Source organism: Schistocerca americana, chromosome 7, assembly GCF_021461395.2.
Source record: "Schistocerca americana isolate TAMUIC-IGC-003095 chromosome 7, iqSchAmer2.1, whole genome shotgun sequence".
Taxonomy (NCBI): domain Eukaryota; kingdom Metazoa; phylum Arthropoda; class Insecta; order Orthoptera; family Acrididae; genus Schistocerca; species Schistocerca americana.
Genome location: NC_060125.1, coordinates 468,987,321 through 469,001,197, shown reverse-complemented (window position 1 = coordinate 469,001,197; position 13,877 = coordinate 468,987,321). Strand labels below are relative to the sequence as shown.

At 37.8% G+C, this 13,877-nt stretch overlaps 1 protein-coding gene across 7 annotated transcripts in view; it reads right to left on the bottom strand.

The window, feature by feature from the left end:
- The window catches only part of LOC124622629 (myosin heavy chain, clone 203-like), a 223,350-nt gene that overhangs the window by 65,611 nt on the left and 143,862 nt on the right, over nucleotides 1-13,877 (bottom strand). For all 7 annotated transcript variants that reach the window (XM_047148399.1, XM_047148398.1, XM_047148402.1 and 4 more), the window contains one exon: nucleotides 1,904-2,131. In XM_047148399.1, the coding sequence (XP_047004355.1) occupies nucleotides 1,904-2,131 (228 nt within the window). The remainder of the gene's footprint in view (nucleotides 1-1,903; nucleotides 2,132-13,877) is intronic.

The following is a 13,877-nucleotide window of genomic DNA, read 5'->3' as shown; positions in this document are numbered from 1 at the left end:
TCCTGTAAGGTGATATTGATGTTTTGTTTGAGAAATTTGTTTTTACCTTCAGAAATCGATTGTTTTTAGGTATGATCTGTTGAGCTGAAATCTCACTCTGATATTTCAGATCTCAAAAACATTTTTTCCAGAGACTGTAACATGACTGTTCTGAAATTCCTTGACTAAAAGTTTACAATATTATGAAAAGGAAAGTTGCTACTCACCATATAGTGGAGAAGATGAATTGCAAACAGGCACAACAAAAAGACTGTCACAACACACAACACACAAAACACTCACACACACACACACACACACACACACACACACACACACAACTGCAGTCTCAGGCAACTGGTGCTTTCAGCTGCCTGAGACAGGAGTCATGTATATATGTGTGTGTGTGTGTGTGTGTGTGTGTGTGTGTGTGTCTTGTTGAGAAAGGCCTTAAAGGCCAAATTTATTTGTGACACTCTTTTTGTTGTCCTATCTGTGAATCAGCATCTCTGCTATTTGGTGAGTAGCAACTTTGCTTTTCATAATGTTGTTACATTCCATACTGGATTTTCCAAGTAAAAATTTTGGTATTCCCAAGTTTTCTTTTAGAATACAGGTTCAACAAAGCACATAGACATTTGTTTCAGAAGAAAGACTTTATGCAGGTCTTCTGTCTTCCTGTTCTTATTTAGCCTTCAATGTGCTGAGTGATGCTCTTTATTTATTTACAATGGTATTCAACTCCTGTGAATTTTCGTACTACCATGGTTTATAGGAGCGTGGACTTTGACCAAATTATACACTTTGTTGCTTGTTTTTGCAATTAGTCCTGAGAGTTTGTTGTTGTTGTTGTGGTCTTCAGTCCTGAGACTTGTTTGATGCAGCTCTCCATGCTACTCTATCCTGTGCAAGCTTCTTCATCTCCCAGTACTTACTGCAACCTACATCCTTCTGAATCTGCTTAGTGTATTCATCTCTTGGTCTCCCTCCACGATTTTTACCCTCCACGCTGCCCTCCAATGCTAAATTTGTGATCCCTTGATGCCTCAGAACATGTCCTACCAACCGATCCCTTCTTCTTGTCAAGTTGTGCCACAAACTCCTCTTCTCCCCAATTCTACTCAATAGCTCCTTATTAGTTATGTGATCTACCCATCTAATCTTCAGCATTCTTCTGTAGCACCACATTTCAAAAGCTTCTATTCTCTTCTTGTCCAAACTATTTATCGTCCATGTTTCACTTCCATACATGGCTACACTCCATACAAATACTTTCAGAAACGATTTCCTCACACTTAAATCTATACTCAATGTTAACAAATTTCTCTTCTTCAGAAATGCTTTCCTTGCCATTGCCAGTCTACATTTTATATCCTCTCTACTTTGACCATCATCAGTTATTTTGCTCCCCAAATAGCAAAACTCCTTTACTACTTTAAGTGTCTCATTACCTTATCTAATTCTCTCAGTATCACCCGACTTAATTCGACTACATTCCATTATCCTCATTTTGCTTTTGTTGATGTTCATCTTATATCCTCCTTTCAAGACACTGTCCATTCCGTTCAACTGCTCTTCCAAGTCCTTTGCTGTCTCTGACAGAATTACAATGTCATCGGCGAACCTCAAAGTTTTTATTTCTTCTCTATATATTTTAATTCCAACTCCGAATTTTTCTTTTGTTTCCTTTACTTCCTTTTTTTAGATGGAGAAATAAAATTGTGTACTAGTGATGTAGTAGTGATATGATGTTCCGCACAGAGACTGTAATTGTTGGTATCTTGTGTAACAGTATTCTGAATGTGCTGGCAATGAGGATAGGCATTCTTGATAACAGTTAACGAAAATAAATATTTGCTATTACCAACTAACAGTGGTTCAGTCATGTAAAAGTTACACTGCAGTGAAAGTAATTCAGACTTACCTTAATCTTTGCATTGCATTCTGCTTCTTTATTTTTTAATTCTTGCTCCATATCATTACACTTAATTTCCAGCTTATTTATCAGTTCATCTACATCATTAATGTCTTTTGTAGCTGACTGACTAAGCAACTCTAATTTTTCTTTTGAGTGCTGAAGTTCATGTATAGTTTCTTCTAGGTTACTGCATTCTTCAGAAATCCCTGTCAGTCTCTCTTCCATCACCTCATTCTGTCTCAGAAATTTGTGGTAAGATGAAACATATAATTACTCACATTAAATGCACATAAAAAGAACCAGTTTGTATGAAATAAACAATATTTAAAATGGTAGGAAGTACATAAAAATGTAACTTTCAATGAGAAGGTAGTAATTGCATGTAAATGAATTTTTTTCTCAGCGAGCCCAGAAAAAGTTACTCTATGCTGCCAAAGTCCAGCATAAACTGAAAACTATAAACCACTGTTTTTAATATATTAACTTGCATGGAAAATATTGTTACGAGAGGCCTCTACAGACAGAGCACCTGCTATTGTGTTACTGTAGCTTTCCCAATCCTGTACATCAACTGGCTGAAGGAGTTGTAATGGTCTATTTGTCCTGTAATGATTTTCTAATTAATCTCAGACTCTTTCTCTCTAATGCATCCCACTACCACATTAACCTGAGCTCTGAATATAAAGTTTTGACTAACAACTCTCAATTTCATGACTGCTTAAGAGAGACATGAACAAGCTGACAACAAATGTTTACTGCTAATTTTAACACTAAGCAATTACTGTGATAAAGTTGCACTTAATTACCCAAGCTCCAGTAACAACTAACAACAATGAAAAAGTTAATTAAGCAACAACTAAATCAGGCAGTCAGTATTGGAAGTTTTCAATTATACTTACACTAGTCATAATTTTTTTAGTTAAAGAGTTCATTTATTTGCGTCATCTACAAAGCACTGAATGTAGGGATAAAACTCTACTTGCTCTGTAAGCATTTCCTGCTAAATTCTCTGGAAGAAAGGTTGTAAGAAAGCAGAATAAGTATTTTACTATGACTAAGGGGCTAATGCAATGAAGTTCCAAGTAGTTTTTATTAGTGGTGCATATTTTTAGAAAACATGCTAGCTTAAGGAATTAAGGAAATGAAACTCTGAATCATCACTACAGTGTTGTGAACAGTTTAAAAAACCGTTTCCAGAAAGTCTTTGAATCTACATGAATAGTTTTACATGATAGTAGCAGTCCCCTTCCATTATGCAGCACAGTAAACAGCAGCCATCTTTACTTCCAGGACCAGTACTCATGTAATTATTGTAACCCAGGTGTTACAGGCTGAATTAATTCATAAACTGTGGTGGAGTCTCTATGACAGTAGCATGATGCATTGTCTGTGAAAAGCAGGATCGTGGGTAATGCATATGTCTTTTGCCACTGTGCTGCTGATGTCCCACCAGCAGCTCCCACAGTCTTCTAACTCACCCTTAACACACTGTGTTGACCTTCTACCCCTCCCAACCCTCTACCTTCTTCTGACAAAGACCCACACTAGTGTTTCTTCTATCACTCTGCTGCCACTGAGAAACATTCTGAGTGGTTGTCCTTCATCCTCTTCTATTAAGTTAATATTTGAAACTCTTGCTTTATTGCAAAAATTAGTAAGTAGTCTCTTTTTCTAAGAAAAAAATCATTAACAATGTTATCAGTTTGTGATTACTAATAGCATAAAAGTTTTACATAATGATAAAGAGGTCTCTCTGTTTGAATCTGTCTCTCAAGGCTTCCACCAATAGCAGGTTTCTTGTTGAATTTGTGAGAGAATGCCTCACTATTCCTTTGTGTTGTAGTGTAAAAGACTTGAAAGCACTCACTTTATACCCTTCAACAGTACTGCACAAAAATTACTGTTGAAAAGTCTTTTTACATTGAAATATCATCTTCAGTCTTGAAACACTATACAAATATTTCATGAAGACCCATGGACAAATCTATTTTGATGCCACCCTACCCTTCGCGTTGTGCTATATTCACATAAGATACACCTAGAGGCATTAGGCTCCTGCAGATAAATGCAATGCACTGTGCATCGGTAATGAGTGAGCTGCAAAATACCATGGAAGAATTTGGTGTCAATGTCATGCTAGTCCAGGAACCATATGTCCACACTTCCCCATACACACTGTCACAATAGTTTGACACCAGAATGCCAAGGAGGCAATCATCATTCTCAATCACAAATACCCTGTCACTAAAGTGATGAGCATTCTGTAACATTAGAGATGTGTACTCTTCAATGCAAGTGGATTTTTGCAGTACTCTAACATGACTGAGCCATATCTTGACAAATTATGAGCTGCAGCACTGTACAGTTGTGAAGAATATCACATAATAGAGGCTGATGCAAATGCAAAGTCAGTGCTTGGGCATAGTAAAACAACAGGTGAACATGTTGTAATGCTGCAAGACTTGATCCAAGTACTGGGCCTCACTGTTATTATCAAAGATGGGCAGCCTAGCAAATTTGAAAATAGCACTGGTGCAGGGACCAATACAGACATTACCCTGGCAAACTGGACAGCTGCTAGCAAGTTTATATCCTGGGAGGTTAAACAACTGTCAAAACCTTTGATATCAGAATAGTAAGTGTAAACTCTAGAAACACTGAAGGCAAAGGAAACCAGAAGGCTGGGACTTGACGCAGCAAACTGGAATGCACTTATTTCTGAAATGGCTTCTTTCTACCTAGACCGTCTACCTGAAAACTTAGGTCTCTGGGTGAATGCCCATATCAGGCTCCTGCAGAGCCTCAAACAGAGGATATAGAGCTATTTCTAAGGCACATTGGGGTAGGAAACTGACAGAGTTCTGCAAAAAAGTCCATAATGCAGGGAGGAATTACCAGTAATCTCTAGAGAGGGGCAGAAGAGATAGAATGATAAATATATACAGGCATCTGAAACTAACAGAGACACTAAAAAGGAGCACTTGGAGTACTTTCTGAACATACAACTGAAATAAGACTTGTGTAATTAGTCATACAAACTTCCAACTGACAAATTTAAGATTTCCACCAGCCTGTCCATCCTCCGCAAGGCAGAAAGAACAATGATCAGTGGCAGGAGAAATGCTGCCAAATATTTACTGACCTCTCTTTCACCAGATGATCCTGCAAATACACACAACAACCACAAATCAGTGCTCTGTGACCATATGTGTCCTCATTATAGCAACAACGATGTCATACTGCCATTTTCTCAGCAAGAAGTAGCAGTAGCAATAGCCATGCCCAAATGTACCAATGCCCTGGATACAGATGATATCTGTTCATAGGTGACACAGAACATACATCCAATCAAAGTGCCATTCATAACATAGTCAGTCTTCTGCAGTATGACAGAAGAGATCCCCTTATCTGCTGGTAACATCACTAAGTTTCCATCTATTGTCATACTGCAGAAGACTGACTATGGCTAGAAGATTTGTCAACTTTTAGAGGATCCTGCTTGCAGTTTACTAGAGAATAACCCCACCAGGACACAAAGGCCCTTCTTAAGGAAACAGGATGGCCTGAGGAAGTTGTCAAGCATCTGAAAGCTAAGGCATCAGTACCAACCAGACTATGCATATTACCATAGATCTGTAAAGAGTGTGTACCACTTCATCCAATTGTGAGCAATATCCATGCACCAACTTACTCCACAGCCACCTAGCTTAAAATGACGTTAGCACCATATGTGGAGAAGTGCATCCACCACATCCACAACTTCTTGGACTTAATGGAATGTCCCAGAAATGTACAAATCTCTAACACAGACATCATGGTCAGCTTTGTCATTATATCCCTATTAACCAAGGTCCCACTTCAGGATACATACAGTTAGATCAGTGAGAGATATGACAGAGCTCTGCTGGATCTTTTCAAGTATATCTTAGCACAGACTTACTTCCTATGTGGAGGCCAATTTTATGAGCAGATTAGAGGAGTGGCAATGGGTAGCAACCTATCTCTGACAGTGGCTAATCTGTTTGTGGAGAAATTCAAGGATGAGCCCTTACAACTGCTGCCTACCACCCGATGTGTTTCTTCAGATATTTTGATGACACTTTCATCATCTGGCCACATTGTCAGAAAAGACTGGACAAGTTCCTGAAGCATCTGAACTCAAAGACATCCCAACTTTAAGTTCACTACGGAACTAGAGAATGGTGGTCAGCTCCTGTTCCTGGATGTCCTAGTGAAGAGCAAGGCAGATGGCACATTTGCTCATTGTGCATATAGGGAATTAACACACACTGACCTATATCTACAGGCTGACAGCTGCCACCACCCAATACAGAACAGTGGAGTGGTCAGAACACTTGTACACCAAACCAAGACACTCTCTGACCCAGACAGCTGGATAGCAGAGTTAGGACACCTACAACAAGTATTATTGGATAATGGATATTCAACCAGAGACATCCGCAAAGCATTACATTCCACCAGGCAACCTAGTGCAACAGAACAGGAACAAGAAGAAAAGGCCAGGAAGGTAGCCTTTCTACCATATCCCAGATCTATCTTTGTTAAGATCAGCAGATTCCTGAAGAAACACAAAATCAAATATATGTCCTATCCACCCAGTAAGATCAGAGTGCTCATTGGAATGGTCAAGAATTATCTGATATTTACCATACACTTTGTGAATGTGGTGTGTATTACATTGGTTAAACTGCCAGGATAGTGGACATAAGATGTAACGAACACCAAAGACGTACCAGGCTACAACAGGCCACTAAATCACCAACAGCAGCTCATTGCCTGGAGCTTAAACACACCATGAATTATGATCCTAGCTCAAACTCCCAGATTGTGGGATAGTGGAATCAATGAATATATTTAAATCAAGATGGCAGAGAACCTGATCAACTGGGAAGCAGGATACCAGTTCAGTACAGTGTGGTTCAAATGGTTCAAATGGCTCTGAGCACTATGGGACTTAACTTCTGAGGTCATCAGTCCCCTAGAACTTAGAACTACTTAAACCTAACTAACCTAAGGACATCACACACATCCATGCCTGAGGCAGGATTCAAACCTGCGACTGGAGAGGTCGCGCATTTCCAGACTGTAGTGCCTAGAACCGCTCGGCCAGCCTGGCCGGCCTCAGTATAGTGTGGAGCTACTATAGAAAAACCAGAAAAAAAGTTCCCTTTTGTGGTAATGAACCTCAGATGACCATGTGCATAATTAAAAGAATCAGACATCATAGAGTACACCATGCAGCAACTACCTCCTCAGAAGACAGCAACAGCAGTCATGGGCAAGATAGGAAACAACATCAACCACCAAAAACCTCAGGCACAACACAACTTGAGAGCATACATAATACAGAACTCCAGTTAGTGGCTACCACCACAAGAGATTGCTGCAGTATGCACAGACATAGCGTGCAACACCAACAGCAGCCTGATACTGCAAGAAGCGCACATCACACTCGTGTACCAAATTCAGAACACCAGGAGGTCACACAAAGGACTTCACACAAAGCACTCTTACAAACTTGCAATAGGATTACCGAGAAAATAAGAGTATGCAAGTTGTTTATGCGTGTTAGCGTACCAGTATTTTTCAGTCACATTGCTGGATATGCACTGGGTGAAGTCTGTGATGACAGATGGATAGATAGGAGAGAACTGGTTGCATCGTCTGCACATTCCACTGATGTTTGTCTATTGGATTACTATCTGGGAGGCCACTGAAGACCTTTGGTATATTCACAAGACATAACAAATGCAAAGAAATTTAATCAAAGTGTTATGGAAAGCTGCAAAGGCATTTGATATTATCCATGGATGCTTGAAAGTTTGTGACATTCCATGATACAATGAGTAGATTCATGTATACACACAACTGTCATTTTCTGTCAGTTCCTAAATGGAGGACTTTGAAGAATGTTCTTTCATTAATAACAAATGAAGAATTTATGTATATCTGTCATTTCAGACCTTCTTTCTTCTTTCGGTGTAAGTAATCTGCACACAATAGTTTGTAAAAGTATTTCTGTCACACTCCATGTGTCAATTTGTTTGCTGATCATGTTAATAGATGTATCAATCTTTCAGTGTATTGTACTTCTTAAATTTGAGTAGCATAATTAAAGTTGAAAGTTCAAAGTCCTCAGTAGGAAATGTTAAATATAAACCAGGTCCAACATTTGGCTAGAAGCACATGATAAATCACTTTACACTTTACACAATAAAATTGGGTAATAAATCCACCTTCAACAGCCTATGATTGACCAGGACAGCCCTTCTGGTCCCAGTTTGACATTTTGTTGTGCAGTTCATGTCAATGCATTGCAGAACTTTGTAATTCTATCTATGCAAGCTGAGAGGTGTTGCCAGCATATCAAATTTGAGAAGGTGTCAAACCCTGGGATGAAAAAATTCACAAATTTCATTTCTATTTCAGGAATTGGCATGTCCTATTTCCAACTGATGCATTTACGTTTATAGATGAAGCATAAATAAGCAAATCTACTGTATAAAATGCCAGTGTGTTTTGGTGTTTCTTCAATGTCTTCTGCCATCTAAAACTCAGTGTAGCCTCAGAAAGCTGCCACAGATCCAGGATTTACATAAGCGAAAGGTACACTACTGTGCTGATTAAGTTATGCTAGGAGAGAGGGGAAGATGGTGGGGCCTTCAGAGAACTGATGACTGATATCCGTCTCTTACACTATAACCATGTCATGTTGTGCTAGGAAGGGATGAGCGAGATGATGAGGGAACTGGCAATCAACTCCACATGCCAGATATTGGTGCAGCTTGGTATGGATGTGTACAATGTAGTGACAAAGAAAAGTTCTAGAGACTTGTGGCACATTTCTGCAAAGATATTCATGTCTTCATTGTAGGATAGTCCTAAAACTACCACCTTTCCAAAGGAAAATGGAATAATTTACCTCAAATAGTATGACAAACAAACAGGCCTAAATTAGGTAGATTTTGTGATGACCACAGTGTTTCCAGTCTCACTTACTTGGAAATGTCAAAATAGGCAATTCTGTGTTTTAGCCCTTTCAAGCCAGCATAGTGAGAGTCAAGTTGTGTCCTCTTGATGTGAGCCAGTCCTGCCTGGATGTGCACACTGTATGCTGTACTTCTTGCAGTCGCCCTTGTACTTCTCTGTCGCTGCTTTCACACTGACTGTTTAATCATAGTGATATGACTTTATATTATATATTTACTAAGGAAAACATTGATGCATATATTCAAATGTTTTTATCTTCATTTTGAATAAAAAGGTTGTTCTGGATCTTTTAGATAAGTCATGTAATTTTTTTGTACCTTCTAGCAGATCCGTGGTTTTGGACACAGCACTGGTGAGGTGGGTGCTTTAGTATTTAAAATGTATATTTAATGTTATTTCTGTTTTCACATGTACAGTAATGTTTATTTGCATTTGGTTTACATTACATTTCACTACATTATATCATGTCAGTTACACTTCAAAAATCCTTTTGTATATGGTAAATCGTGAAGCAGGGAAAGGCACACAGTCTTGTATTGCATTCCTTACATCACATATTCATCTGCTTCCTCCTCTTCTGCTCCTTATAGATAACACAAGTTCTGTAGCTGCTACGCTCATCAAGCAGATAAGGTCCTGCTGTCAGTCTTGAGGGAAATTCAGATCTCATTCCTCTGCCAGATCTTCTTTTCTCTACTTTACATTTTTCCATGATTTCCTGGATGACTCCTATCTGAAAGTTGGCGTAGGTAGTTTTCCTTACAAATTTCTTGTATTGAGCTGGCTGTTGTGGCCAAGCAGTCCGGAACCTTGCTTCTGCTATAGTCACAGGTTCGAATCCTGCCTCGAGCACGGATGTGTGTGATGTCCTTAGGCTAGTTAGGTTTAAGCAGTTTTAAGTCTAGGGGACTGATGACCTCAGATGTTAAGTCCCAGAGTGCTTAGAGCCATTTCTTGTATTGGCAATAAGAGTTAAAAAGTGACATGTCCACAATGTGAATGAACAACTTATGGTACCATTTAGTCAATTTTCTGCCGCTTTCCACTGTCTTTGTTACCATGTCACTTGTATCCACAGATCCCATTGATTTATTGTAGTCCAGTACTATTACAGGTTTCAAATTCTTTGGCCCTGTTTGACGATTCACCTTTCATTTCTGCAGAGTAGCTTGTCAAAACCATCCATACATGTCTTTTGTCACATTGTTTCAGTGCTAACAGTAATCACTATGCACAACCAAAAGTAAACTCACCTTCCTTTATTTTTAAGCCATGTTAGGCATATATTTTCTTGTGTCCCTGACCGCACTCCTGAGGAAGCTCGAATGGTATGGTGTAAGAGGTGTGCCAAATCAGTGAATTAAATCATATTTGGAATATCGCTCTCAGGCAACTGAAATTAAGTACACGGAAGGAAATGAACTCCAGGTACACCTTTCAGAACCATGTGGACTAAGTCATGGTGTTCCACAGGGCTCCATTTTAGGTCCCTTTCTTTTTGGTTTACATTAATGATTTCCCATCACACGTTAGGGATTCTTAACCAGTACTGTTTGCAGATGACACCAGTCTATTGATTGAAGGGAATAATGAAGAAAATCTTACTGCATCTGCAAAAGATATTACAAAAGGAGTGCCTGAATGGTTTACCAGAAACAGGCTAATAGTTCATCTCCAAAAAACGGTACTCATGAATTTCCTCACTGATCAAAATAAAAATCCAGCACAACCTGTAATATGTATAGATAACCAAGACATTAGTGCTGTCAATGAAACTAAATTTCTCGGTATTCATATCCAGGAAAATCTTAAATGGAACACTCGTACCACAGTCCTACATTCAAAACTAGCAAAAATGAGCTATGTGGTAAGAATTCTCTGCAACAGTACTTAGTGCAGAAACAGTTAGGGCTGTATACTTTGCTCATGCACATTCAATACTGAAGTACGGTATCATTTTCTGGGGAAATGTACATCAGGCCATAACAGTTTTCAGGAAACAAAAGGCAATTATAAGAATAATGAAACAAGTGAGCAGCAGAAAATCATGCAAACCTTTCTTTAAAGATCTAAAGATCCTACCCCTTCCCTGCATTTATATACTGGAAGTAGTCACACATGTCAAAAAAAGCATACTGAGAAAAGAAAACCTTTTTCCTCGAAACAAAAGTGTCCATGATTACAGTACCAGGTCAGACAGTGACATACATGTTAATCATTGTAACACCACATTATGCCAAAAAGGTGTATATCATGCAGGAACAAAACTTTACGACAGATTACCAAGACATATAAAATCTCTTACTGAACTACAAATCTTTTAAAAAGTCTGTGACATCCTCCCTTCTGAAAAACTGCTACTATTCAAACTCACAGTATCTTATGCAAGAAAAAATCTAATTTGTATCTTTAATTGTAGAAATAAGTTATAAATATACAGTATTTCAAAAATTTGTAATTATTAACTGTATAGATCCAATTTGTCATAAAAATTTATAAAATGTATGTTTGACATTTGAAAATCCAATAGCTAAAAAGGTTTTCTGTCCAATATCCTGTGTACAATATATGTACTTAAAAAGAGATTTATATGGACAAATAAATAAATAAATAAATACACAAGCATTGGTTGCCCGGTCATACAATCAACAAAACAAGGTGGGGCTAGTGTATCAGGTGTCACAGTACAGGGTATTGCTCTTTCATAACTATGGCTCAACCAATGAAGCTACAACATCTTCTGAGATGCTGAAATCATATTTATGAATATCTGTATGTGAACTACAATAGACAATGAAATCTAAAATACGATTTGTGTGCACATCATGAATAATGAAAATCTTTATTGCAAAACAACTTTGTTTAGCAGGTGTATACAACTTGATTTTTAGTCTGCCTTTGAATAATAGAAGGCTTTCATTTATGCATAACTTTTCATAAGGACAGAAATTTTCCTTATATTGTTTTTTAAAGTGCTCAATTACTGGCTGTAGCTTGTATAAATAGTCATTACTGTGAGACATTTCATTATTGGCAAAATGTAAAAACCTCAAAATATTATGAAATTGGTCTCTAGGTAGTGGTTTAGAAAAAATTGTGTATGAATAACCAGGTTCTCAGACCAATATTATGACAGGCTCAATTTTCTTACTCTTGTAACGATAAAGATTGTAGCAATAAAGATGTAAATATCATTTACATTCATGTCACTCCATACTCTTTGGCCCTTCTTCGGAACATGACCAGCCACTATTTTAGAAAGGTATCTTTAGTTTCCTCACACAAAATGTTTATGATACCTGTGCTAAAGGACAACTGAAAGAAACTTAGCATGCTGTCACTATTTACAACACCTTTCAGTCCAGAAATAGCTGTGTCAAAAGTATATTTCTTCTGGTTCAAGCTTTCATTTTTCCTCATTATTATTATTTTTTTCCTTGTTAGTTCTGGTGCATCTTCATCTTATATCACTATCTGTAGATTCATTTGCATCTTCCATAGACAAGACCAAGTCTGCAGATGATTTAGATGTTGATGGAACAGCTGGAGTAGCAAATGTACCTTATGTAGAAGTAGGGACAAAAGGGTTTTTACATTTATCTTCATCATCAGATTCAAATGATAATTCACTTTTATCTTCAAAGTCACAACCCAGTATGAGGGAAAGAGCTTCCTCCACAGTATATCATTTTTCTACCATATTAGTCCTGGTAGAAACTAAATGAAGAGCTCAACACATCAGTACAGAACTGAAACAAAGTGGGAAATCAGTATGCAACAGAAGCCAAAACTGTGCTTTCAAACTGAATGCAACTGCCTTCTGGTTACTCTACTGCTAACTACAGTCTTCCGAGAGAGCTACTAGATGGTGCATAGATCAAAGAGAAGATGAGCATAGTGAAGAAATGCCAAGAGAGATGGAGCTGCTACACCAGTCCATCAGCTGAGAGGCACAGGTTGCTCTTGACTTCTGCAGCAGTTCACCGGCTGAGCAGCACAGTCCCTCCCGACTTCTACTGAAGTTCACTGGTGAGGAAGAGTTAACTGAATCACAGATAATAATTTCTAGAAAAGAAATGCATGAGAATTCTGCAATGAATTCCATGCTTCACATTTCAGGAAGGAGCTAAGTGACAAATAACCTTCCCCTTTCTCCCTCCAACAAACACCTTTGTCTAATCATTTAAACTCTTATCATCATTTCCACAAAATGACAGTTGTTTAATCAATACTATTTTATTGTTTACAACCGTTTTCAGAATAATGTAATTTCATCATCTGCAATGAGGAAACAATATGTTACGGTAATGGATAAGGAGCAATTTAAAAATGAAAATGTAACAACAAACTGATGACGAGACATTATTCACATAAAGCATAAAAAAAAACAACTGAAGTTTCCTTCCACCGTGTATCATCTATGGAACAACCGAAGTTCCACATTCCAATCTGGAACCAAAGAAGTTACCAAAACAAAAAAAGTTTCTTTTGCATATTGCATTATCCTTTTTCTCTATTTTACATTTCTTATGTATTTTGTAATCCTGCAGATAGTGCTTTACAAACGGATTTTTTTTTATTCTGGTGTCTTCTTAGATTCCCTATTTTATAAATTGGAACACGGAATTTTAGTTCCACAGATACTATAGGGTGGAAGACACTCTTAGTTTTTTTTTTTTTCCACTTTATGAGAGTAGCGTCCATTCATCAGTTTGCTGTTACATATTCATTTTTGAATTACTGCTTATCCATAATTGTAAAATATTGTTTCCATCATTAAAGTGTGTGCCAAAAGTTGGAATTACACCAGTCTTAAACATTAAAATCATACTGGTTCAACAACTGTGCAGTTTTCTTCATTTTATAAAAATGGACATGTACAGTTGTTGTTGCCCTATAAAAATAACTCTTTCTTATCATCATGTATGCGAGTCCTTCCAAGGAATATCACACTTCTTTCTCTTGTGAT